This window comes from Mesoplodon densirostris, chromosome 2 (genome assembly GCF_025265405.1).
Source record: "Mesoplodon densirostris isolate mMesDen1 chromosome 2, mMesDen1 primary haplotype, whole genome shotgun sequence".
Taxonomy (NCBI): Eukaryota; Metazoa; Chordata; class Mammalia; order Artiodactyla; family Ziphiidae; genus Mesoplodon; species Mesoplodon densirostris.
Window position 1 is genome coordinate 35872120 of NC_082662.1, and position 26334 is coordinate 35898453.

General features: G+C 40.5%; 2 protein-coding genes across 2 annotated transcripts in view; one reads left to right on the top strand and one right to left on the bottom strand.

Annotated features, from left to right (window-relative positions):
* The window catches only part of ZMYND12 (zinc finger MYND-type containing 12), a 33762-nt gene extending 12103 nt beyond the window's left edge, over nt 1-21659 (bottom strand). Inside the window, exons 1-5 of the mRNA XM_060082780.1 lie at nt 21550-21659; nt 10811-10952; nt 9964-10135; nt 2450-2619; nt 20-142 (exon numbers count right to left, since the gene is read on the bottom strand). Coding sequence (XP_059938763.1) covers nt 20-142; nt 2450-2619; nt 9964-10135; nt 10811-10952; nt 21550-21659 — 717 coding nt within the window. The remainder of the gene's footprint in view (nt 1-19; nt 143-2449; nt 2620-9963; nt 10136-10810; nt 10953-21549) is intronic.
* A 452-nt stretch (nt 21660-22111) lies between these two features.
* Nucleotides 22112-26083, top strand: PPCS (phosphopantothenoylcysteine synthetase). Its single transcript, XM_060082799.1, has 3 exons — nt 22112-22725; nt 22898-23001; nt 24769-26083. Exons 1-3 carry the CDS (start codon nt 22218-22220, stop codon nt 25090-25092), a joined length of 936 nt encoding a protein of 311 aa, XP_059938782.1. The 5' UTR covers nt 22112-22217; the 3' UTR covers nt 25093-26083.
* Nucleotides 26084-26334: the final 251 nt, after the last annotated feature.

Here is a 26334-nt window from a genome sequence, read left to right on the forward strand (position 1 = left end):
CCCATATTCTCCAGCTCACCTTGGTGTACAATGTGTCTGCCAGGTCCAACTTTTTAAGGCCATAGAAGATATTAGCCAGGTAGAAGTAGCCTCCTGAGGTCCTGATGTGCTCTGTTCCAAATGCACAACTGGCAAAATAAATCTATAGCAGAAGGAAGAAAGAGAGTGCTTGAGTTTTCTTTGTAAATCATATATCTTATAAAGGACTTGTATCCAGAATCTATAAAGAACTTTTACAACAGCTCAGTTAAAAAATGGGCAAAGGATCTGAACAGATAACATGTCACCAAAAAGATACACCAATGGCACATGAAATGATGCTCAACATTATTAGTCACTAAGAAAATGCAAAATAAAACCCACAGTGAGATACACCTTCACACACTCTAGAACTACTCTAATCAAAAAGACAGAAAATAACACTTATTGGCAAAGACGTGGCAAAAGTGGAACTCTTGTACATGCTGGTGGGAATATAAAATGATGCAGCCTCTGTGGAAAACAGTTTGGCAGTCCTCAAAAAATTAAACATAGTTTTACCACATGACCAAGCAATTCTATTCTTAGGTATATACCCAAGAGGAATGAAGACATGTCTTCACACAAAGACTTGTACACAAATGTTCACAGCAGTATTATTCATAATAGACAAAAAATGGAAACAACCCAAATGTCCATCAACTGGTGAATGGTAAAGAAATTGTGGTATATCCAGATGATAGCGATAAAAGGAATGAAATATTGATATATAAACAACAACATGGGTGAATTTCAAAATAATTATGCTAAGTGAAAGAAGTCAGATGCAAAAAGCTACATATCATTCATATATATTAAATGTCCTAAAAAGGTAAATCTAGAAAGACAGAAAGTGGGAATGAGAAATGACTGCAAATGGATATGTGGGCTCTCTCTAGGGTGAAAACTGGATTATGTTGATGGTTGCACAACTCTAAGTTTACTAAAAATCATTGAATTGTACACTTAATTGTACATACCATTGACTTTTATGGTATGTATCAATAATGCTGTGGTGGTTTGGTTTGGGTTTTTTTTTGTTAGGCTGAGCTTGATCTGATTCTTAACTGCGTGACCCAGCTTAAGAGAGAGTGTGCTTCTGCTTTATGTGTTGAAGGCTATGAAGCACAGAGAGGAAACACAAATGAAGAAGTGCATTGGTCAGGCTCCTAGGTGGAAGTAGATGGCAACTTTACAAGTATCAATATTCCCTGAGGCTAGTATAATGAAAGGATTATTTACAGAGACGTGGAAGGCGTACGGAACCAACAAGAGTTAGTGAAGCACTAGGGACTATCAATAGCAAGAGACTGTTTACAGTCCAAACTCCTGAGAAAACCAGGGGAGAAAGCAGGGTTACCAGGGCCCAGCAAGAGCTAGGGCTGTGGAGGAAGGCTACCTGACAGGAGCTGTGGCCATGAGGAACACTGGCCCTGCAGGGACTGGGCTGGTGCAGAAAGGCAGCAGAGTGAATACCCCAACCTCTCTCTCCTCCCAACTTCCACTCCTCTGCCATGCCTTTCACTCTCCAAACCCAGTGAGGCCAGAGAGCAATGGAGTCCACCGAGGTCAGCCTCCCAGGGAAGAGTAGGGCAGAGAATGCATTTGGGGTAAGGGGATATGGAGAAGAACCAGCACAACAGTGTTTCCAGCAGATTTAGGGGCATCGTGCAGTGGCAGGCAACCAGAGGGAGGGTTGCCCAGTGGAGAGGCTGAAGAGAGACCCAATCTGCACGGAGACTGCAGTCTGATTCTAACCTCATCCAGGTTTCAGGCTCAGGAACTCTTCCCTCCGGTAATATTGTCCAATACTGAAATCCTAACAGAAACCTCATGAACTTGGGAAGAACAGCTCAGTCATCACCCTCATCAACCTATCTAACATTGGTACAGAGTTTTATAGTTTATAAAGCACTTTCATATACCTCCAGCTCATTTAAATGCAATAATCACACTCTGTAGTAGAGACGTTGATGTTATTTATCAAAATCATAGCCAAAGTACTGCACATGTCAGGCCCTCTTATTCCTCTCTGCAATGACCCAATGAGGCAGAGACTATTTTATGATTTCTGTCTTACAGGTGATGAAAAACGTTAAATAATTTATCCAAGTCTGTGTGGCTGGTGAAATGGCAGAGCTAGGACCAGGAGCAAAGCCCTGCTCTTAACCAGGATGCTCTTCTGCCTTCCTTTATCATCCCCCAAGCAACTGAGGCTTGGGAAGTGATGTGACCTGGACAAGGATGCACAGGCAGAAAGTGGAAAGTCTTGAATTCAGGTCGTTAGAATTGTGTTCTTGCTAATACTCCACCAAACAGACAGTTGTACACAGAAAGTTTCAGAGAAATTCTCAGTAAAAAGAAAACAACAACAAACAACAACTAAACAGAGCTGTTCTCAGAAACAATCGGGTGTTATTAGTTTGTTTACATCATTGGCCAGATGATAACGGGCTTCCTCATAGTTTTCCTTAGCAATGTAGAGAAGTCCCAGGTTCCGATGCAGTAAGGAGTGGGTGGCATAACAACATTCAGTTGATTTCAGGACTGTCCACTGCGCTTGGGATAGATACTCCTCAGCCTGGACGATCCGGCCCAGACCTGCCCAAAATAAATAAAGATTATAATCCACATCCTAGCCAGAGAACACATGATGAAATACGAGTCATCACCTATTCACTCATTTATTCATTGACTTGAATACTTACTGACACACAAAAACTTGTATGTGAATATTCATAGCAGCCTATTCATATTAGCCAAAATATTGAAACAGCTTAAATGTTGGTCAGCTGATGAGTAAATATACAAAGTGTAGTCTTTCCCTATTCATGAGTGGCATATTATTCAGGCACAAAGTGCTGATACATACTACAACATGGATGAACCTTGAAAACATTATACTGAGTGAAAGAAGCCAGACACATAAGGCCACACATTGTATGATTTCATTAATATAAATCTTCCAGAATAGGCAAATCAGAAAGTGGATTGATTAGTAAGTGGCCCAGGACTGTAGGCATGGGAACCGAGGTGTGACTGCTATTGGTATTGGGTTTCATTTTGGGGTGACAAAAATGTTCCCGAATTAGATGTGATGATGGTTGCACAATATTGTGAATATACTAAAACCACTGAATTGTACTTTAAAGGGGAGAATTTTATGGTACACGAATTATATCTCAATTTAAAAATATATGTATACGTATATTTGATACTTTTTATGTGCCAGGCCTTGTGTTAAGGGATAGGAATTCAAAGATGAATCAAAGCCATTACTCTTGAAAAATGTACAGCTTGGTTGGCGGAATGAAGACATGAAAACAAGTATATTTGTAATACAGTGTAAATGCAATGATAGTAACATTATAAGGTTTGGAAGTGGAAGAGAGTAGGAAGTGTTTAATTCTTTGGATGGGGTAGAGAGGGACAATGGAGTGGGGAGAGGCATGGTCAGTGTTATGGACTGAATGTTTGTGTCCCCCCAAAATTCATATGTTGAAGCCCTAATCCCTAATGAGACGGTATTTCGAAGTGGGGCCTTTGGGGGGTAATTAGGTCATGAGGGTGGAGCTCTCATGAATGGGATTAGTGCCCTGATAAGAAGAGACAAGAGAGAGATGATCTCTCTTTTGGCCATGTGAGGGTATAGCAAGAAAAGGCGGCTGTCTACAAGTTAGGAAGTGTGTTCTCACCAGACACCAGCTCTGTTGGCACCTTGATCATGGACTTGTAGCCACCAGAACTGTGAGAAATAAATGTTTGTTGTTTAAGCCACCCAGTCTATGGTATTTGTTATAGCAGCCAAGCTAAGATAGTCAGAAAAGTCTGAGCTAAGTTTTGAGGATGAATATAAGTTTTCTAGATAGTTAAGGGAGGGAGGGCATCCCAGGGATAATTAACACATATGCAAAGTCATAGAGATATGAAATGGTGTGCTGTGCTTAGAGAACTATATATTGGCCTGTGATGCTGGGGCACAAAGTATAAGGGATCAAGTGGCAGGAAATGAGGCTAAAGAGGTAGGCAGGGCACCGATCATGGAGGACTTAGGAAGTCGTGCCAAGGAGCTTGATGCATGTGGATAAAAATTAGAGGATTTTCAGAAAGGGAGTGAGAACCGGAGTTAGATTTAGAAGAGTCCTCTGGCACTATGCCGAGGAGAGATCAGAGGGGAGAAGGAAAAGGAAAACACTCACTAGAAGACTTTTGATATAGTTCAGGCAGGTACTAGACCCTGAACTAAGGCAGCAAATGAAGATGGAGTATATAAAAGAGACATTCAGGAGCTAGAATGGTTATGTGGTTAACCATTTCATGTGGTTAAGTGAAAGTCACCTTTATTTCTAATATTCAAATACACTTGACACTTAACTCTTTTTGTTTAGTTGTGAAAGAAAAAAAAAAAAGGTCATGAAGAACCTAGGGGTAAGACAGGAATAAAGACACAGACCTACTAGAGCATAGACTTGAGGATATGGGGAGGGGGAAGGGTAAGCTGTGACAAAGTGAGAGAGTGGCATGGACATATATACACTACCAAACTTAAAATAGATAGCTAGTGGGAAGCAGCCACATAGCACAGGGAGATCACCTAGGTGGTTTGTGACCACCTAGAGGAGTGGGATAGGGAGGGTGGGAGGGAGGGAGACACAAGAGGGAAGAGATATGGGAACATATGTATATGTATAACTGATTCACTTTGTTATAAAGCAGAAACTAACACACCATTGTAAAGCAATTATACTCCAATAAAGATGTTAAAAAAAAAGACAAGAAAAAAAAAGACAAGAGAAAAAAAAAAAAAGAAGATACGTAATAGTTTCCTGCCTACACTTACCTCCTAGGGAAGTTGTCAGAAGTGAGCAGAAAACTACTTTGAGAACGTTCTGCAGAGCAGGAGACATGCCCTACGTGTGAAGGGTTCTGTGTGATGGGTGCTGCAGCAAAAATGGCATCAGTAAAGTGTCAGGAGATGAAGACACGGATCCCTCATAAGTCAACCTTCTGTTCTTCTTGTGCTTCCTCCCAGGCCTACTTCATATGTAAGCATTGCTTTATTCTGGTTGTAATCATACCTCTCTGAATTACAGGAGAGGTGAGGAAGAAGCAGTCAACAAGAGGTAGCAAGTAACTTTGCCTGACCGATGCTCACACTAAAATGGGAAAATATTAGATCAGAATCAAGAGGCCATGGCCCATGATCCTGGCTCATGTTACTTAAATAGGCGAGCCACATTTTCCACCTGGGTTTTGCTTAAAAAAAATAAGAGCTTTAGACTGAGGCCCTATCAAATTTAAAAAAGCAAATGACTCTTAGCTAAGACATTTATCTTGGGAAACAGTTGGTACGGGGCATTGATATATATTGGAAATTTACATTTTTCGTTGTCCAGTTCTCATTTACAGAGGTATTGCTGAAAAAAGGAAGGCCCCCATGTCAAGCTGAACCACATCTAAACAAGCATCAGTCCCAAAGGAAAAAGCCTATTTGCGAGAAAAAAACTACAAGGCTGCAAATTCAGAGAGCAGGGTATAATGAGGTGAGAAGAACAAGCTGTGACAAGCAGGTCAGAACTAAGATTGTGACCAGTGAGTGGGTAAGTTCAGGCATGCCCTCCTACATACAGTGCTTACCTGGAGAGGTGTAGGGATGGAGTAGAGGTAACAGAGACCTAAAGTTGCCAAAGGAAGTGAGACTCTCCTAAAGGGTGACTTTCAGGGTATATGCAGTAGAGAGAGAAGGGGTGGCCAATGCATGGAGCAGTGGTGCTTGTCTTAAGGGTGAGACAACAGGCTTACACTGGGTTAGTGGCAGATCTGAGAGACATGATGGGGGAAGACTTTGCAGGACTTGCGGATGAAAGTAAAGGAGCACAGAATAAAACAGTCACAGATGATTCAAAGGTGTGGCTGTGAGGCGCTCAGGGGAAGCAAAAGGCATCGTTTACTGAGGGCCTGCCTTACCCTATGCCTTACACATGCCTTACACTAGGCTAGGCCACCTGCATCTGGGATTTAAGTCTGCCAACAATCCTGCAAAAGAAATGTCAGAGGAGGAAACTGCGCATTCATTCAACCCTATATTCATCTAATCTGTTGAGTCTCTACCACTCTGCCAGATGCTCAGTGCATGCTGGATCCCTGACCTTAAAAAGTTCACAGTAGAGTGAATTCGTTACACAATAAAGAAACAAAAAATGAAGTGCTAGGAAGGAAATGAACAGAACACAGTGATCAAAAAAGGCACAGAGAAACCTACTTTGGATGATTAGGGAACACCTCTCTGAGAAGGTGGCGTTTAAGCAGGTACCTGAAGGTTGAAAAGAAATCAGCCATGTAAGAGGGAGAAAACTGCATTCCAGGTGGTATGTGTGAGAGCCCTAAGGTAAGAAAAAGCTTGATGACTAGGATCACATGGCTAGTAAAGAGTTGGAATTTGAACCTAGATTCTCCCGGTTCCAAAACACTGAAAACAGTGGGGGAAGATGAGGAAGGTGGCTCCTCTTTGAAGTGTTACTGAAAATGTCATTTCTAGTGCGTTAAAATTCCAAAGTTTTACTTTGAAAAAAAGTATGAATGCCTCTTATTTTTCCACTCCAGTCTGGAGGAATCTCTAAGGTGGGAGAGGCATGTCCACAGGGGATGTGATTTATGTAGACTTTCAAAAAGGTTGGCAAGGTTTTAAATCAGTAACTGTGGGAGTTAGAATGAAACCTTCCATTTAGACAGCACTTTTCTGCTTGCAAAGCATTTTCATGTCCATTATACATGAATTCATTTAAACCTCAAAAGAATCCTGTGAAGAGGACTCAGATTCAACAAATGCTTACATAGTTCCCATTTAGGTGTCGGGTTCTAAGGAGTTTTTGAGTACCTTCCCTGCACTAAGTACTGTTCTGGATGTAAAGACACTACGAGGAGAAAGAATAGAGAGAGTCCCAGTTCTCCCTGAACTTATGGTCTAGTGCAGGAGAGGAGCTTTAATTAAACAATCTCATCAAAAAATGTATAATTATTATCAAAGTAAGTGCCCAGAAAAAAGAAAGAGGTTTCTAAGTGGATACATAAAAAGAGACCTGACCCAATCTGGGGGCTTGGGAAAGGGTTCTAATCAGGGGGTGGTGACTCAAGCTGAGACCTGAAGGATGAATAGGAGTTAGTTAGGTGAAGGGGAGGGGAAGAGAAGTGGGGAGAGTGGCTAGAGAAGAACCTTCCAGAACAAGGAAGCATCACAGTGCTTCTGAGGAACCGAGAGAAGGCCAACACAACTGAAAGGGAGAGAGAAAAGAATGAGAGGTGAGGTGAGAGAATTCATAAAGGCTGGACCAAACAGGGACTCATAGTTTGCTTTAGGAACTTGGTCTTTATTTATTGGAGTGACTTGGTCACATTTTGTTTGGAGACCAGGTTGGAAGGAGGCCAGGGAAGATGTGCAGAGACCAGTTGGCAGGTAGTAATCCAAATAAAAGATGATGGGATTTAGGCTAGGGTGACTTTTCCAAAATCCCATAGCTACTCAGTGTCAGAGATAAAGAGAGCCTGGGCGGTATTTCCTTGTCTAGTGCTCTTCCACTAGTTTTGGAGGAGGGACAGTCCAGAATGGGGAGTCAGATCTGAGTAGGGTAAAGAGGGCATTCTTTCAGCTAAGTGGCCTGGTATGAAGTCGGAGCCCAAACCAGTGAGGAGGGGGTCCATACAGAAGAGGCATCCCAGAATAGGAGTCATAGCCCCCAAAAGGAGAGGAGGGCATCTGCAAGGGGAAAGGATAGGATTGGAGATGGGAGGTTGGCTCATACAGGGTAACCAATTAAATACATAAATACATCAATGAAAATGGAAGCCAGCATTCTCACTGTCAGAGAAGGGAGCTATAAACATGGAATGGGAGAAAATGAGATTGAATCCTGTGGATTTAAATGTACTCCTATGGACCCATGATCATACACAGATACAGATGTAGAGATGGAGATGGAGATTTAGAAATAATGCGCATACACACATTATTATATTTACACATGTTCCCTAATTCTGTCCATTGAGAAGCCTGGGAGCAGCCATACCTCAATAGCAACGAGTATGTCCAGTGCACAACTCTTGGCTTCTAAATTCCATTTTCTGCTGAAAGAAATCAGGGCTCCTTGGAGGTATGTTCCAGAAAGCAGGAAAGTGATCAAAGAACAATGGGGAAGAATTCCCTGGCAGTACAGTGGTTAGGACTCCACACTTTCTCTGCCTAGGGCTCAGATTCAATCCTTGGTCGAGGAACTAAGATCCTGCAAGCCATGTAGCCAAAAAAAAAGAACAATGGGGATGTGTTAAGGAGACACAGAAGCCAGTGTGATGGGCTGCCACTTGCCAAATCAAGGACAGTTTGAACATCAAATTAATGATAGTAATGGATTGTAACCCACTAAATAAAACAGGAAAACAACAGTCTATGTTGATATAAATAAATAAATGAATTCATTGAAAGTTTGTTGAGGAATGGAATATTTATATAGTTCCAAATACCTCTCTATAAAATACTTATTAATTGCAAAGAGAAGAAAGAGTAACTTTACAGAGAAGAAGCCTGGCAGACACCACCTTAATAAAGTAACTTAAATGAACATCATCAATAATGGAACAAAATAAAAACATGTGCCAACTTATAGGATGGGATGAGAAGAACACAGCATCACTTCAGTGATATTCCTGCCAAAGACACATCACCTAAGTCCAGTCATGAGGAAACATCAGAGAAACTCAAATTGAAGGACATTTTATAAAATAATTGGCCTTTAATCTTTGAAGGCGTCAAAGTCATAAAAGTCAAGGAAAGATTGAGAAACTATTCCAGAATGAAGGAGACTAAAGACACATGGCAACAAAATGAAAAGTGTGATTCTGGACTCTACCCTTTTGCTGTAAAGATGTGATTGGGACAACTGGAAAAGCTGAATGGGGTCTGCTCAGTAGATAATCATGGATGATATTTGTATTGTGGTTATAAAGGAGACGTCTCTGTAGGAAATACATACTGAAGTAGTCAAGGCATAGGGCATCAGGTAAGCAACTTACTCTCAGATAGCTTAGGGAAAAAGTTCTTTGTACTGTATTTCCTACAGTTTTACTTTTTAAAAAGTTTTTTTTAAAATAGTGGCTCTTAAGATATAAAGCAGTAGTACAGTACCTAAAAGGCTATAGATGCTCAAAAATGTTAATTCCCCTCAAAAATGCTAATTTTCCTGTTGTAGCAACCACCATGTGTGATGTCTGTGCCCTGCTCTCAGAACTGCCTCTGCCATCCATAGGAGCAGGTTCCTATTTTCTTGTTTGAACTATGTGACCCTGACACAAAGGTAGATACAGATAGATGCCGCACTCAAGCTGAGTCCACACAATTCTTTCTTCCAGGAATTTAACATTGGAAATCAGATGCTAATTAGTTTCTATAACCCACCTTGAACCTGGAGGATATGTAAATTCAATGTAAATTCAGCTACATCTGACATTTTGGGGTACCTGTCTTCTGCAGTAAGAATAGGGTAGAAAAATCTGGTCTGCAGAGATGGAAAATAAAGCAGATGCAGAGAGGGAAACCTAGAAACAGACAAGAAACAAGACCCCAAGACCCAAGAGACAGAAACAGAGACCACCAGCCTTGGTTTGTTATAGCATTCTGAGTAGAGTATCTCATGAAGTCTCACTTCCCTTAGGACACCTCAGCATCCTAATACATTTCCTCCTTTTGCTAAGGCCAGCTAGAGTGGATTTCGTTCAGTTTTACCAAAAAGTCCATGACATCTCCTTCCCCACCTTGTGCCAAACTTTACAGCAATCCTGCTCCTCCACAAAAGGCTCCTCCTTTGCCACTGCCAAAGCTGGATGTTTTGGCCACTGATATGACCCAGTATAGCACTTCTTACAGGCTCCAGGGGGTCTCAAGTCAGTTTCACTTACCAAGGCTGGCCTCGGCCAACAGCAGGTAAGCAGGTACCAGTTCTACTGAACTCAGGCCATGAACACTCATGCGGAAGCGAAGAGAGTGCAAAGCTGCTGGGATAGCATCTTCATGTTTTCCTTCAAAGATATATTTCTGGGCTACGGTGTAGCAAAATTCGATCAAATGCTTCTGTGGGGAAAAAAAAAAGAAACTAGACTATCTGAGACAGTCTAAGGGTAAAAGGCAATGGTGGATATAGGTACACCGGGAGATAGGGCCAACACCTGATGACCTGCTCGAGAGCACACAGTGAGCCTGTCTGCATTGAGGCGGACATGAGACCCAAAATAGGTGATTAAAAAGGCAAACTCTGGACTGTGAGTTCCTCAACTTGTCCAGGAACAAGTATCTTTTCATCTTAGGTTGGTGCTTGGCATAAATGAGTGCTCAATATAAAATTATTAAATGATTATTATTCTTACATTTCTAATAAAATTTTAGTTTAGCAAAGCTTTAATGTCTCAGGACAATCTAAAATATTCTGCCTTTCTATTTAAGTTTGAAAGAAACATATTTTTCCTTCTGGAGTTATCCTGCTTCACTAATATCACTAATGTTAACTAATATAATGTTAATATTAACTAATATATTAACTAATATTAACTAATATAACTAATATTCACTAATGCTGCAGGTTTTCAGTAGATATGTGGAGAACAACAATGGCGTTGAGGACATAAAGACATAAAACCAAGTCTCTGCCCTCAGAGGTTATAGTTTAGTGACCTCGCACAGTACAACCTTTTCCCTGGGCAGGTTCTCTGCATCCGTGAGTTAACGCTGCAACCGTCCCATAAGCCCTACCTGCCGCTGCTGCAGCTGCTGCAGGCCATGCTGCCGTTCTTCCTCTGAGTTGTAGAAGGGCATGGAAGTGCGCAGGGGAATCAGGAGCTGACATATCTTCTCATGGATGCTGCCCCAATCAGCTCTTTGATGAACCACACCACTGACAACAAAAACATGGACTTCATTATCTTTACCTTTGGCTTGACCACTGATTCTCCTGGCCCTACTGCTGGCCCAGCCCTAGAAACTAGAAAAGTAAGCCTGGCCCTACTGCTGGCCCAGCCCTAGAAACTAGAAAAGTAAGCCCAACACAAACCAGGCAGGGAGCCCAAAGCCATTTCTGACACAAATCGCTTTTCCTTCATGCGGTTATTGGGTGGTGGTGTAAAAACCAGGGGTGCGGGAGGATGTTGTTTCTGCAGGCAGTTATATGCTGTGGTTATTCTGCTTTTCTTCTTCATTAATAACAACAAAGACAACTTTAACTCTGCATTGGTCTAAGGTCATTTTCAAAATATCTGAACACTGAAGCTGATGAATTTAAGGGACTTTTTCTTAGGGAAAGGAAAGAAATTTACATTTGATGAGGCTCTAGGAGACACTTTCCCTACAAATAGTATATATACCAATTATAGGTATATATATATATATATATATATATATATATATATATATGCCAGTTATAGGTATATATATATATACCAATTATAGGTGTATATATATATACCAATTATAGGTGTATATATATATATATGTTGCATGGCTTGGGAGAGCACCATTTGCATTGTCTTCTGTGCTCTAGGAGGGCCACTCACATAGAATACACTGTGAATGCCCTCCAGTCCTAGTGGTGCAGCAGGTGGTCATGAAAGTAACTGTTTAACTTTTTGAAAACAAGACAAAATCATTATTTTTTTAAGGTAAGGAAGCACAGGTGTCGAGAGTAAGTAGTTACTCTAGGCCTGTACTCCAAAGCCAGTCATTTTTTAGTTCTCCAGAGGGAAGCATTGTGGCAGTTTGGTATACAGCTTTTCTGACTGTTTTATATGCATATTTAGTATTTTTTAAACACTTAATTGGACAGCACAAATATAGAACATTTCCATCATTGCAGAAAAATTCTAGTGGACAGCACTCCTACAGAGAATCTATTCCCATTCTTTTTTTTTTTTTTATGGCCGTGCCACGTGGCTTGCAGGATCGTAGTTCCCTCTACCAGGGACTGAACCCACGTCCTCGGTAGTGAAAGCGTGGAGTCTCAACCACTGGGCCACCAGGGAATTGCCTCCTATTCCTTACATAATTGCCTCTATGAATGACTCCCAAATCTATTACCTAATCTGACCCTTCCTCCAAATACATTTATATAATTGATACATAATTGATATTGATATATAATTCACATACAATAAAAGTCATCCTCTTAAAGTGCACAGTTCAATGTTTTTATTATATTCATGAGGTCATATAGCCATCACCCTATCTAATTCCAGGGCATTTTCATCACTCAAAAAAGAAACTCCATTTATTCTAGCAGGTACTCTCATTCTTCCCTCCAATCACTGTTGCCCAGAAGCCACTAATCTATTTTCTCTATGCATTTGCCTGTTCTGGACTTTGCATATAAATGGAAACAGACAATATGGCTTTTATGTCTGTATTCTTTTTTTTTTTTTTTTTTTTGTGGTACGCAGGCCTCTCCCGTTGCGGAGCACAGGCTCCGGACGCGCAGGCTCAGCGGCCATGGCTCACGGGCCCAGCCACTCCACGGCATGTGGGATCTTCCCGGACCGGGGCACGAGCCCGTGTCCCCTGCATCGGCAGGTGGACTCTCAACCACTGCGCCACCAGGGAAGCCCTATGTCTGTATTCTTTACTACTGAATACTATTCCACTGAATGGCTATATCAGTTTTTGTCTATCCATTCATCAGGTGGTAGATATTTGGGTTGTTTCCAGTTTTGGGCTATTGTTATTAATGAACATTTGTGTACAAGTTTTTGTGTGAACATATGTTTTCAATTCTCTTGAGTACACCTAAGAATGGAATTGCTGGGTTATACAGTAGCTTTATGATTAAACTTTTGAGGACTGCCGAACTGTTTTAACATAGGTTGCACCACCAGTGATGTATGAGGGTTCCATTTTTTTCTACATCCTCATCAATGCTTGCTATTTTCTGTCCATTTTTATTACAGCCATTATAGTGTGTGTGAGGTAGTATTTCATTATGCTTTTATTTTGCATTCCCTTAATAACTAATAATGTTGAGCATCATTTTATGTGCTTATTGTCCATTTGTATATCTTCTTTGAAGAAATGTTGATTCAAATCCTTTGCCCATTTTTTTGAACCAGGTCCTTTATCTTTTTATTTTTGAGTTTTAAGTGTTCTTTGCATATTCTGGATAATAGATCCTTAACATTATGATCTGCAAATATTTTCTCCAATTCTGTGGGTTGTCTTTTCACTTTCTTGATAGTGTACTCTGATGCACAAAAGTTTTTCATTTTGATGGTGCCCAGCTTATCTATTTTTCCTTTCGTTCCTTGTGCTTTTAGTGTCATATCTAAGAACTGTTCCCTAATCCAAGATCACACAGATTTACAACTATGTTTCCTTTTAAAAGTTTTATGTTTTTAGCTCTTATATTTAAGTCTTTTTGAATATGGTGTAAAGTAGGGGTCCAAATTCTTCTTTTGCATATGGACATCCAGTTATCCCTGCACCATTTGGAAGGGACCATTCTTTTCTTAATTGAATGGTCTTGGCACCCTTGTTGAAAATCAATTGACCATACAATTAATCTACAACTAAGAAGACAAAAATATACAATGGAGAAAAGACAGCCTCTTCAAAAATAAACACAAAATGTATGTAAGACCAGAAACCATAAAACTCCTAGAGGAAAACATAGGCAGGAACACTCTCTGACATAAATCACAGCAATATTTTTTTGGATCTGTCACCTAAAGCAAAGGAAATAAAAGCAAAAATAAACAAATGGGACCTAATTAAACTTAAAACCTTTTGCACAGCAAAGGAAACCACTGACAAAATGAAAAGACAACCTACTGAATGGGAGAAAATATTTGAAAATGATATGACCATCATATATAATCCATCGTATATAAATAGCTCATACAACTCAACATCAAACAAACCAACAACCCAATTAAAAAATAGGAAGAAGAACTGAGTAGACATTTTTCCATAAAAGGCATGTAGATGGCCAATAGGCATATGAAAAGATGCTCAACATCACTAATCATCAGTTAAATGCAAATCAAAACCACAATGGCTATCATCAAAAAAGAACACAAGTAAATGTTGGCAAGGATGCAGAGAAAAGGGAACCCTCATACACTGTTGGGGGAAATGTAAATTGGTGCAGCCACTGTGGAAGACAGTATGGAGGATTCTCAAAAAACTAAAAATTGAATTACCATATGACACAGCAATTCCACTCCTGGGTATATAGCCAAAAAAAAAAAAAAAAAAAAAAACCCAAGAACATTCATTTGAAAAGATACGTGCACCGCAATATTCATAGCAGCACTATTTACAACTGCCAAGATACGGAAGCAACCTAAGTGTCCATCACCACATTAATGGATAAAGAAGATGTGACATATATATATATATATATATACACACACACACACACACACACACACACACACACACATACACACACATACACACACACACACACACTGGAATACTACTAAGATAAAATGAATGAAATTTTGCCATTTGCAGCAACATGGATGGACTTGGAGGGTATTATGCTAAGTGAAACAAGTCAGATAGAGAAAGGCAAATACTGTAATGATATCACTTATATGTGGAATCTAAAAAATACAACAAATTAGTGACTATAACAAAAAAGAAGCAGACTCATTGATATAGAGAACAAACTAGTGGTTACCAGTAGGGAGAGGGGCAATATAGTGGTATAGGGTTAAGAGGTACAAACTACTATGTATAAAATAAGTTACAAGGATATATTGTACAACATGGGGAATATAGCCATATTTTATAATAACTATAGATGGAATATAACCTATATTTCAATTTTTTTAAACTGCAAAAAAAAGAAAAAGAAAATCAATTGGCCATAGATGTATGTGCTTATTTTTGGACTCTCAATTCTATTCCATCAATCTATAGGTCTATCCTTATTCCAGTACCACACTATATTTATTACTGTAGCTTTGTAGTAAATTGAGAAATGTGAGTTCTCCAACTTTGCTCTTTTTTGAGATTGTTTTAGCTATTCTGGGTCCCTTTCATTTTCATATGAATTTTAGGATCAGAGTGTCCATTTATGCGAAAATGACAATTGGAATTTTTACAGGGATTGCATTGAATCTGCAAATCAAACTGTTTGATATTAAGTCTCCCAGGTTATGAATATGAAATATCTTTCCACTTATTTAGGTTTTCTTTAATTTTGTTCAACAATATTTTGTATTCTTCCAGTGTATACGTCTTGTACTTCTATGGTTATTCCTTTATTTAAAGTGCTATTGTAAATGGAATAGCTGTCTTAATTTCATTTTCAGATTGCTCATTGCTAGCATACAGAAATATAACTGATTTTTGCATATTTATCTTGTATATTCTGTAACCTTGCTGAATTCATTTATTAGCTCTAATGGTTTTTTTGTGGGTTCTTTAGGGGTTTCTCTATATAAGATCATGTCATCTGTGAATAGAGGTACTTTTACTCCTTCTTTTCCAAGCTGGATGCTTTTTATTTCATTGTCTTCCCTAATTGCCCCAACTAGAACCTCTAGTACAACGTTGAATAGAAGTGGTGAAAGTGACATTCTTGCCTCATTTCTGATTTTACAGGGGAAAGATTTTATAGACTTTGACTATTAAGTATGATGTTAATGTTGTGTTTCTCTATGGTTCTTTCATAGATACTCTTTACCAAGTTACAGAAATTCCTTTCTATTTCTACTTTGTTAAGTATTTTTATCATGAAGGGTGTTGGACTTTGCCAAATGTTTTTTCTGTATCTATTGAGATGATTATGTGATTTTTTTCTTTATTCTATTAAGATGATGTTTTATATTGATTGATATTCATATGTTGAGCCAACCTTGAATTCCTGGGAGAAATTCCATTTGGTCATGATATATAATTCTTTTTATATTCTGCTGGATTTGGTCTGCTAGTATTTTGTTAAGGATTTCTGCATCTATATTCATAAGAGATATTGGTCTGTAGTTTCCTTTTAATGTTTTTCTCTTATTTTGGTATTAGGATAATATTGGCCTCATGAAAAGTTGGGAACTCTTCCCTCTTCTTCTATTTTTTGGAAGAGTTTGTGAAGAATTGTTAAGTCTTCTTTAAATATTTGACAAAATTCACCAGTGAAATCCTCCTGGGCTTTTCTTTGTGAAAAGTTTTTTGATTACTTAGCTAAATCTCTTTATTTATAGACCTACTCAGATATTCTATTTCTTCTTGAGTCAGTTTTGGTAGTTTGTGTCTTATTAGGAATATATTTCATGTAGGACTTCAAATTTGTTGGCATACAATTGTACATAGTATTCTCTTATAACCCCTTTTATTTCTGTAAAGTTGGTAGCACTGTCTCCACTTTCATTTTCTTTTTTTAAATATTTACTTATTTATTTATTTGGCTGAGCCAGGTCGTAGTTGCGGCATACAGGATCTTCATTGAGGCATGCGGGATCTTTAGTTGCAGCACGCAGAATCTTTAGTTGCAGCATGTGAACTCTTAGTTGCGGCATGTGGGATCTAGTTCCCTGACCAGGGATCGAACCCAGGCCCACTGCATTGGGAGCACAGAGCCTTAGCCATTGGACCACAAGGGAAGTCCCTCCACTTCCATTTTCTGATTTTAGTAACTTGAGTCTTCTTTTCTTGATCAGTCTAGCTAAACTTTTGTCAATTTCGATCTTTTTAAAGAAACAACTTTTGGTTTTGTTGATTCTCTGTATTGTTTTCCTATTCTTTATTTCATTTATCTCTGCTGTAATCTTCGCTATTTCCCTCCTGCTAGCTTTGGGTTGAGTTTGCTCTTCTTTCTCTACTCCTTAAAGTATAAGACTAGGTTATTGGTTTGAGATCTTCCTTCTTTTTTAGCGTATGTGTTTACAGCTATAAATTTCCTTCTAGGTACTGCTTTCACTGCGTCACATCAGTTTTAGTATGTTGTGCTTTCGTTTTCATTTCATCTCAAAGCATTTTCTAATTTCTCTTGTGATTTCTTCTTTGACCCACTGGTTATTTGTGTGTGTTATTTCTACACATTCATAAATTTTCCAAACTTCCTTCTGTTATTGACTACGAATTTCATTCCATTGTGGTTGAAGAACATACCTTGTATATTTTCAATCCTTATAAATTTACTGAGCTTTTTTAATGATTTAATAGCTGGTTGACTCTGGAGAATGTTCCATATGCACTTGAGAAGAATGTATATTCTGTATTCTATAAATGTCTGTTAGGTCTAGTTCATTTATAGTGTTGTGCAGGTCTTATATTTCCCTGCTGATCTTTTGTCCAGTTGTTCTATTCATTGTTGAAAGGCGGATATTGAAGTGTCCAACTATTACTATTGAATTATTTATTTCTCCCTTCAGTTCTGACAGTTATTGCTTCATGTATTTTGAGACTGTGGTTGGATGCATACAATCATAGGTTTCTGCATTTCTATTGCCTATTATATATTTTTATTTAAATGTGAGAAAGTTAGCTATTTGGTTCCATTTATACGTAGTCCAAAACAAGTAACGATAACCTAGGGCAGGGATTAGCAAAGTTTTTCTTGTGGCCAGATAGTAAATTTTGGGCTTTGCGAGCTACTTGGTCTCTGTTGCAACTACTCAACTCTGTTGTTGTAGCATAAAAGCAGTCATAGACAATACAGAGCTGTGTTCAAATACTCTCTCTCCTTCCTTTCTTCTGGGACAACAGAAATGCGATAAAGTATGTTCTTTATAAACTGTGACAGCTCTCATAGAAATGACAAAAAGCATTTTTAAGGGTTTTTTGACAGAGAATTATTGAAAACAAATCAATAAAAGCACTTAACAGCCTGAATAAAGAAATAGGTGACTTCCACAGGGTATTTATTTAATACGGGCTTACTGAGTAATTGTGTGAGCAATGGAAATATTAACTTACTTAACTGCCTGAACTTTTTTCCTACTGACAGCATCTGCATATCTTGCCTTTCTAAAGAAAGGGCGCATATTTATATATTCCTGAGCTCTCTCCTTATTCATCTGTATCACCCCTCACAACCATCACAGGGTCATGCATAAAGAAGGAGTTGAAAAGTATGCTTTCAAATTAGGGCTCACAATCAAATAGCTTGTGGGCCAGGCATGTTTTGTTTGGCCATTACCATGTTTTTTAAACGAATTTGAATGTCGTTAGGCGGGGCATTCATTCTCCAGTTCACCACAGATCTTACTATCGAATACCACTTCACTGTTTTCTCTTCCTGGACAGTGAAAGCATTTTAATTTGTGTCCCATATGTTAAATGAAAGGAAAAGTTATTGCAAATTACTCTTATCTATATGCTACGACTTACTAACCTATAGTATTGAAGCCTCTTTCACCTATAATGTTTCACTGTGTACTTTAATAAAAATGCCTTCTCTTAAAAATGTTCTATTTCCTGGGAACGTTCTCACAATCCAACACAGAATGATATGCACAAGATTACACAGAGTGTATAAAATAAATGTATTTATAGGAAAAGAACATGAAGAAATTCACCAAAATGTCAGGCTATTAATTATCTGGGTTGTGAGATTATGGATTATTTTTCATCTTTATATTTAGTATTTTCAAGTTTTCTGTAGTGCGCATGAATTACATTTATAATTGGGAAAAATTATTTTGCAAAAAAATAAACTTTCACAAATCCAAGTTGACTGTCCTTCCTGCTCTTTAAATTTGGGATGAGGAAAAACAATATTTATTGAGTGCCAGCATGGTCTCAGGCATGGGGCTAGATGCTTTACATTCAACCGTGAAAACCCTGGAAGGGGATATTAAAGGCCCTCATTTGTGAGATATAGAACAATTACCACAGTTTTATTTTCTGGAAAAATCATGAAATCTCTAGGACACAAGGATATAGAAATCTGGAGAAAAGGTAGGGGGAGAGTAGAAGACCTTAAAAATAATTAAAGGTGGTGAAAGAAGAGAAAGAAAATAATGGAGGATAAAGGCATAAGAAATAATAATTTATTCATGCATTCATCAAATATTTAGCTTCAATTATTTCAAGATACTTTGCTGGAGACCATAGGTTATACGCAGATGGGTCTGAAACAGATCAAAAGATAACATACATATGACAGTCCTTCTCCATATTCAACATAATATCCTGCATTAACAGAGCATAATAAAATTGAGCTAACATGTTTGCCAACAACTAAAATGAGGCAGGGAAATAAGAGTCATCTGAGAGGTACAGGGTAAGTACAAAGTGAGTTGAGAGGAAGGAAGAATTGCTTCTGGCTGGAGGGATGAAGGGGACAGGGGAAGAAGTAGGTGCTCATATCAGGCAAAGGAGTCTCATCTCTCCCCAGAGTGCCAGCCCTGTACTTAAAATTGTTTACTCAGGACTTCCCTAGCGGTCCAGTGGTTCCAACACAGGGGACCCGGGTTCAATCCCTGGTTGGGGAATTAAAATCCCACAAGCTGCACGGTCCAGCCAGAAAAAAAAAAAAAGATATTAAACAAGTAAAACAAAAACAGAAAAGTACAGAAAAAGTGAAGAAAAAATGTGAGAGAGAAAATCAGATAGGGGCATTTAGGTTGGGTTTTCCAGAAAGACCTCTTTGAAGAAATAACATTTCTGAGAACAGAAAGATGAAAGAGAGCTAGGAAGATTCGTGACTGTAGGGAAAGTTCCCAGCAAAGGCAACAGCCTGGGCAAAGAAACTGAGGGAGGAAAAGAGTTGGCAAATTAGACTTGAAAGAAAGCCTCTGTAACTGCATCAAGGAAAATAGGGGATGACTGGTGGGAAATGAAGATAGAGAAGCAACCAGGGCTTTGCAGTTTCTGTTACAAATTCTGAATTGTATTCTATATGCATTGAAGATACAGCAATGAAAACACAGATGCTGTCCTTGCCCTCATGGGGCATACAGCCTAGTGAGGAATACAGACCACTGAACAAGTGATTTCAATCCATGTCATAAATGTGAGGCTAAGGGACCTAGAGAGTGCTGTGAAAGCACCGAGGAGGGACACCTAATTCAGTCTCCACTGAGACCACTGCAACTGAGAAGTTACGAAGCCTTCAGCGTCTACGTTCCAATCTAAAACCATCCATGACCCCCCAGAGGATAAATTCCAAACTCCTTGATCTCATGTCACTGTTTGGGCCTAGCCTTTATCTTCTTGGTTTAAAGTCCTACTACTACCTATCACAATGATGTTTAAACTTTTTTTTTTAACTCAGAGTACAGTAGGAAATACATTTCAGTAGTACAAAGACACATAACCACATAAATCACTAAACAAAAGTTTCAAGAAACAATTCAAGTAGGATTACTCTGATACTTTCTATTCTTTTTTTTTTTTTTTCTTAAAATGCTGGTTGTGATTTATTCATGACCCGCTAATGGGCCCTGGACTGCAGTCTGAAAATCAGTGACTGCTCCCTCCACGGCTACCTTCTCTACCCACCTCTGAACAAAGTCTGTTCTCTCACCCTTTACCCAAGCAGTCCTGGATGCCAGGAGCGCTCTACCTTTCCTTCTTCATTGTTCATTCACCTAGCAATTTCCTTCTGACCCCTCAAGACCCAGCGCAAATGTTACTTCTTCAGAGGAACCTTTCCAGATACTGCGCCATCACCATGCTTCCATCCTTAGAGGTCCCAGGGAATAGTACTCCCTGAGTGACAGCACTTGTCATGTAGGGTTGTATTATAATGACTTTCTTTTTTAAACAAGTCAGTCGGCTCTGGACTAGGTTTCTGGACGTCAGCAACCTAGCTGTTTTATCTCAGGTCCCAAATAGGGTCCAATCTGAAGCACAGATCAGTGGATGTTATGCTGAATAAATGAAAACTGATCTCATCTTGTACTACCCTCCCCACACTGTCACCATCTTGGCTATGCTCTGACAAACTAACTTTCTATCTATTCCTCAAACACACCAAAGTCTTCCCTCCCTCGGAGCCTCACTGTGCCACTCTTCCCCCAGCATTTCCCTGGCGGGCTGTTCCTACTCTAAATTCAGATCAATAGTCTACCCTCAGAGAGGCTGTCTGCCCAACCTCCCATCACATTTCTTTTGTCTTTATGGCATTTATCACTCTCTGAAATTATCTTGTTTTGTCTGTTGGTTTACTTATCTTTCTCGTTAGAACATTCGATTTTTTTTTTTTTTTGCCAGAGCCACATGGCATGTGGGATCTTAATTCCCCGACCAGGGATCGAACCCTACGCCCCCTACAGTGGAAGCGCGGAATCTCAACCACTGGATCGCCAGGGAAGTCCCAGAACATTAGATTTTTGAGGGACGTGGTGTCCCGAGTTTCCCCCAGTAAGTTCAGCACCTAGAACAGTGCATAGCACACAGTAGGCGCGCAACAAAACATCTGGGGAGGAATGATTGAGTGGGAGAGGAAGCGGACGCAGACACAGAAGTCTTAGGGACCTGTCTTGAAGCCGCTTTGAGGGTTCCCTGACTGAGAGAGAGGGGATTGAGGCGCCCAGGTGCCACGTTTCAGGGCCTACCAGTAATAAGTGACTGTGCAGGCCCCGCAGACCCGCTCGGCCGGAGCTTCGCACACCTCACAGCAGAGCCGGCGCCCCTTGGGCACCGCAAGAGGGTAGATCACGTTCATGCTGTGGCAGACGGTGTTGTCGGTCTCTAGGACCGTTTCCTGGAGAGGACACACTGGACGGCGGTGTCACGTGACCAACAAGGCGCAGCCTCATTCCAAGCTTTTCGAGGCCGGGGGGGGCGTGGCTCGACTGACACTTGGAGCGTGTTTGTAGGGTTTAAAAAAAACAAAAAACAAAACAAGCCCTGCACTACAAATCCAAAGGTTAAATGGCCGGGCACTCAAATTTTAGCGAGGTCCAAGCCTAGCAGGGCCTGTATGGTAGCCGGTAAGGGTCAAACACGTCCAGCTCTTCACCCAGACTAGGAAACTAAACGAGGGGGTGTGACTCCTCCAGATGCCTGCCCAGCCGAGAACTCCCGCCAGCTCAGTGTCAATTTCGCACGCTGTGGGGCGGAACCAGCACGCATTTCCAGACCTGCAGAAAACCGGCACTGGCTTGCAGCGCATGGTAGCGAACCGCCCCCTTACTATTGCGGCTGCGCGTGGGCCAGGTACCGGGGCAGGGGGCGTGGCGCCGAAGACCCTGTAGCACTGGCGCGGCGGGTTCCGGGACCGATGGCGGCAGTGGACCTGGTCGCCGAGTTCCCCCAGCCCGCCGGTGCTGCGCGCTGGGCCGAGGTGATGGCTCGGTTCGCCGCCGGGCTGGGCGCGCAGGGCCGACGGGTAGTGTTGGTCACGTCCGGCGGCACCAAGGTTCCCCTGGAAGCCCGGCCTGTGCGCTTCCTGGACAACTTCAGCAGCGGGCGGCGCGGTGCTACCTCGGCCGAAGCCTTCCTGGCCGCGGGCTACGGGGTCCTGTTTCTGTACCGTGCTCGCTCTGCCTTCCCCTTTGCCCACCGCTTCCCGCCCCAGACGTGGCTGTCGGCTCTGCGGCCCTCCGGCCGAGCGGCTTCGGGCTTGCTGAACTTGGAGGCGGAGGAGAAGGCACTCCCGGGCTTCGCCGCGGCTCTGCGGAACTACCAGGAGGCTGAGGCTGCCGGCACCTTCCTGGCCATAGAGTTCACCACTTTGGCAGACTATTTGCATCTGCTGCAGGCTGCAGCCCAGGCGCTCAATCCGCTAGGTGCGTGCCTGTAGGAGTCCATCGGATGCCGGGAGGCAGAGCCTTTCCCCCAAGACGCGCATCCCCTTACCCCCTTTTTACCCACGGCTCTCACAGCGGGGGAACCTGAGTTGAAAAGGAGCTGACCCCATACCCTTCTCCGATTTATTACACCCTGTGCTTCTTTTTGCAGGCTCTTCTGCGATGTTTTACCTGGCTGCGGCCGTGTCAGATTTCTATGTTCCTGTGTCTGAAATGCCTGAACACAAGATCCAGTCATCTGGGGGCCCACTGCAGGTGATGGGCGCTTCTCTTCCAGAGATCTGATTCCCTATAACCAATCTTGGGTTAATTTCCTTTTGATCTGGAGATGGCCTTTCTGCATTCCGTATGTGCTAGACACTAGGGATCAGAGATGACTAAGACACCGCTCTCCCTCAAGGACCTCACAATCTAGTGAGGTTGCTGGACACAGACATAATTACAGTACAGAGTGATAAATACTCTAGTAGAGGTACGTACAAAGTGAAGTCAGAGCATGGGGTGAGTGAATCTCGGGGAAATTCAAGGCTCTCTGGAGGAGATGGCTTGAACTGGGTTTTGAAAGATGAGCAGAGGGTGTACCAGACAAAGTAGGGACGGTCACTCCAGATAGAGTAAACGATTGGAGTTTGGAAATGGTCAGTGTGTTGTGAACTGAAGTTGTTTGGTAAGGCTAGAGAGCCTGGAGAGTGGTGGGGATGGAGGGCAGACTGAAGAGACAGCTTTCTACATAGAAGATTTTGTATTCCTTCTTAAGGAGCTTGAACTTTATCCTGTGGAGCCAAGGGAAACCAAAGTAGGAGAATGAGATAAAGGTTTTGTTTGAGAAGAACATTCTGGCATCAGTATGAAAGGTGAATTAGAGAGAGTGGTGGGGGGTAATTAGATGGTGGTTATTGTTGCAGTTTAAGGAAGAGGTATGGGGAAGGTAATGGTGTGGTTGAGATGCTGAGATGATCTGGCTGCTTGGAACCTGAGGGAATTCTTAGTCATTTACTGGGTGATACAAGTAGAATTTAAATAGGAGAAACTACCTGTGGGGCACTTTCTGACTTTGTAGAATAGTTCATTTGTTCATTTCTTCAACAAATATTTATTGAGTACCTACTATATGCCAGGCCCTATTATAGGACCTGGAGATAAAGCAGTGAAAAGAAACATACTGTGCCCTTGTTTTGATTATATTCTGCAGAGGAGACAATAAGTAAGTCAAATGTATACTGTGTTAAGTAGTGATAAATGCTAAGAAGAAAAATAAAGCGGGGAATGGGTATATGATCCCTATCATACTTGCTAACTCTTTGAGGGGATATCCTGATGGTTAGCTTAGTGATTTCATAATTTTTAAATTCTGGGAGCTTTACTTATCCTGTAATTTCTGTCATTCCTAGTTCTATCTTGAAAGTACACAAAGCGACTCAACATTCCCCTTAGAAGGGATTGAGAATAATATAGTAGTATTTAATGAATGAAAATAGAGTCACTTCTGTTTCCTCAATGCTAAGATGGTACATGACAATTTTATTTTTTTTTAAACGTTACAATTTTTAAATGGAATCAAATAGCCAGTCTAGCAATGCAAGAAATATTTTAGATTGAGAGGTTTAAAACTCAACCATATTTGAACTTCCGCCAAAGTAACATCTGCATAAACAGATTATTTGCATTTGTTTATTTGAGGGTTTGGTTTAAAAAATAAAAGGGAATGTTTGAGAAAATGTAATGCTGTTCTTTAGAGTTCTATTAATGGCCATGAGGGTTGCAGAGCAGGGCTAATTCATAAGACATGGTTTGCCCCAGAATATGTATGAAGCTTTGAAATCAGGCATCCTTATGAACACTACAGAGTCAAGGCTTTTAAGTAAGCATTTAATATGCTTTTAAAAGTTTGAAGTGAGAAATCCCACTTGAACTGACATAGCCAAACATATGAGTCTCTGCTTCTTTAGTTTCCCTTGAGATTGACCTGGTTGGTAGGTGGTAACCTTGTTTGCTTATTAAGTTTCTCTTTTTCCAATACAGATAACAATGAAGATGGTGCCAAAAATGCTTTCTCCTTTGGTTAAAGACTGGGCTCCCAAAGCATTTATAATTTCCTTTAAGTTGGAGACTGACCCGTCCATTGTAATTGATCGTGCACGGAATGCTTTGGAAATTTATCGACATCAAGTGGTGGTGGCTAACATCCTTGATTCACGACGGTCCTTTGTGGTTATTATAACCAAAGAGTCAGAAACCAAGTTATTGTTATCAGAGGAAGAAGTAGGAAAAGGCATAGAGATAGAAGAGAAGATAGTGGATGATCTTCAGTCTCGACATACTGCTTTTATACATGACAAAAACTGAAGTAAAAAGCCTTATTTATAAGATCAAAAATTGTTCAGTGGACCAGGGCTCTTACAGATGGTGAGAACTAGAATAAATCCTTTGCTTTCATAAAGACAGAAAATGAAGGGGAAAAGCAGTGAGTGGTGTGCAGACAAATATTGCTTGGTGTTTGTCTTTTAAAGGTCTTTTAATACTCATAAAACGTGAAAACAAAGGTAAAGCAGTTATGACCAAACCACCTGACACACTCACCTGAATGATATCTTGATTTTGAAAATGATTCAAGTTGTTTCTCACCTTAAAGAAAAAAAAAAGCTTATTGGGAATTATATTCCTCAAAATATACATGTGGGGCCTGAATATCAATGTTCTTCATACTGTAAAAGGGATTATGGATGCATGAATGGCCATGCTTTGAAGAGCAAATATTTGTTCATGCCTACTATGTGATAGGCCCTGAGGATTTTGAGGATTCAAAAGATGAATAAACATGTCTAGTTTGGGAAATGGATATATTAAAAATTAAGTACAATAAAGTGTGTGCCCCAAAGCCAACATAATGGAAAGGATAATAATGTTGTGGGGTTTTTTTTTTTGAAATTTACTAAAGATGGGAGTAGGAGAGAAGGACACCTCCCCAAAGATAGATTATCTATAGAATGATGATTGTCCCACTACATTTACTCCTTGCTTCTTGTCCTAGACTCACTCCATATTTGAGTTAAGAATTTACCTTTCAAATATTTTAGAACTGCTCTTGAGGGAAAGTTAACCCGGGCTTCTACCTGGGGCCATGCAGGGCCCAGTTGGTGGCCACTGCCCTGAAGGAGGCATTACAAGGTGGTAAAGAGTATGGGTTTTGGAGTCATCTTAGCCAGGTTAGACCCTTCCAGCTGTGCCACCAATTAGCATTGTAAACTTAGATAACTGATTTAGTTTCCTCATCTATAAAATGGCGATAATTTCTCTGCAAAATAACACCATTTGTTGTGAGAATTCAATTAATAAAATGGTGAAGGTAAAGCATGAGTCTGGCACTTGGCACGTAATTCACATTCAATAAATGGTTGCAATTGCTGTTTTTCTCACTTAGCAAGGCAGTGTTTTCAAAGCTCCCACTGTCCTGGGCTTTGAGTTGGGAGTGCAAAAGAAGTGGAGTCCTGAGAAATACCCTAAATGACCCATAGGATGGTCCGGAGTGCAATGTGAAAAACTACCATTGAGAACTAGGTAGAAGCAAGTACTCTACCCCACATAAAG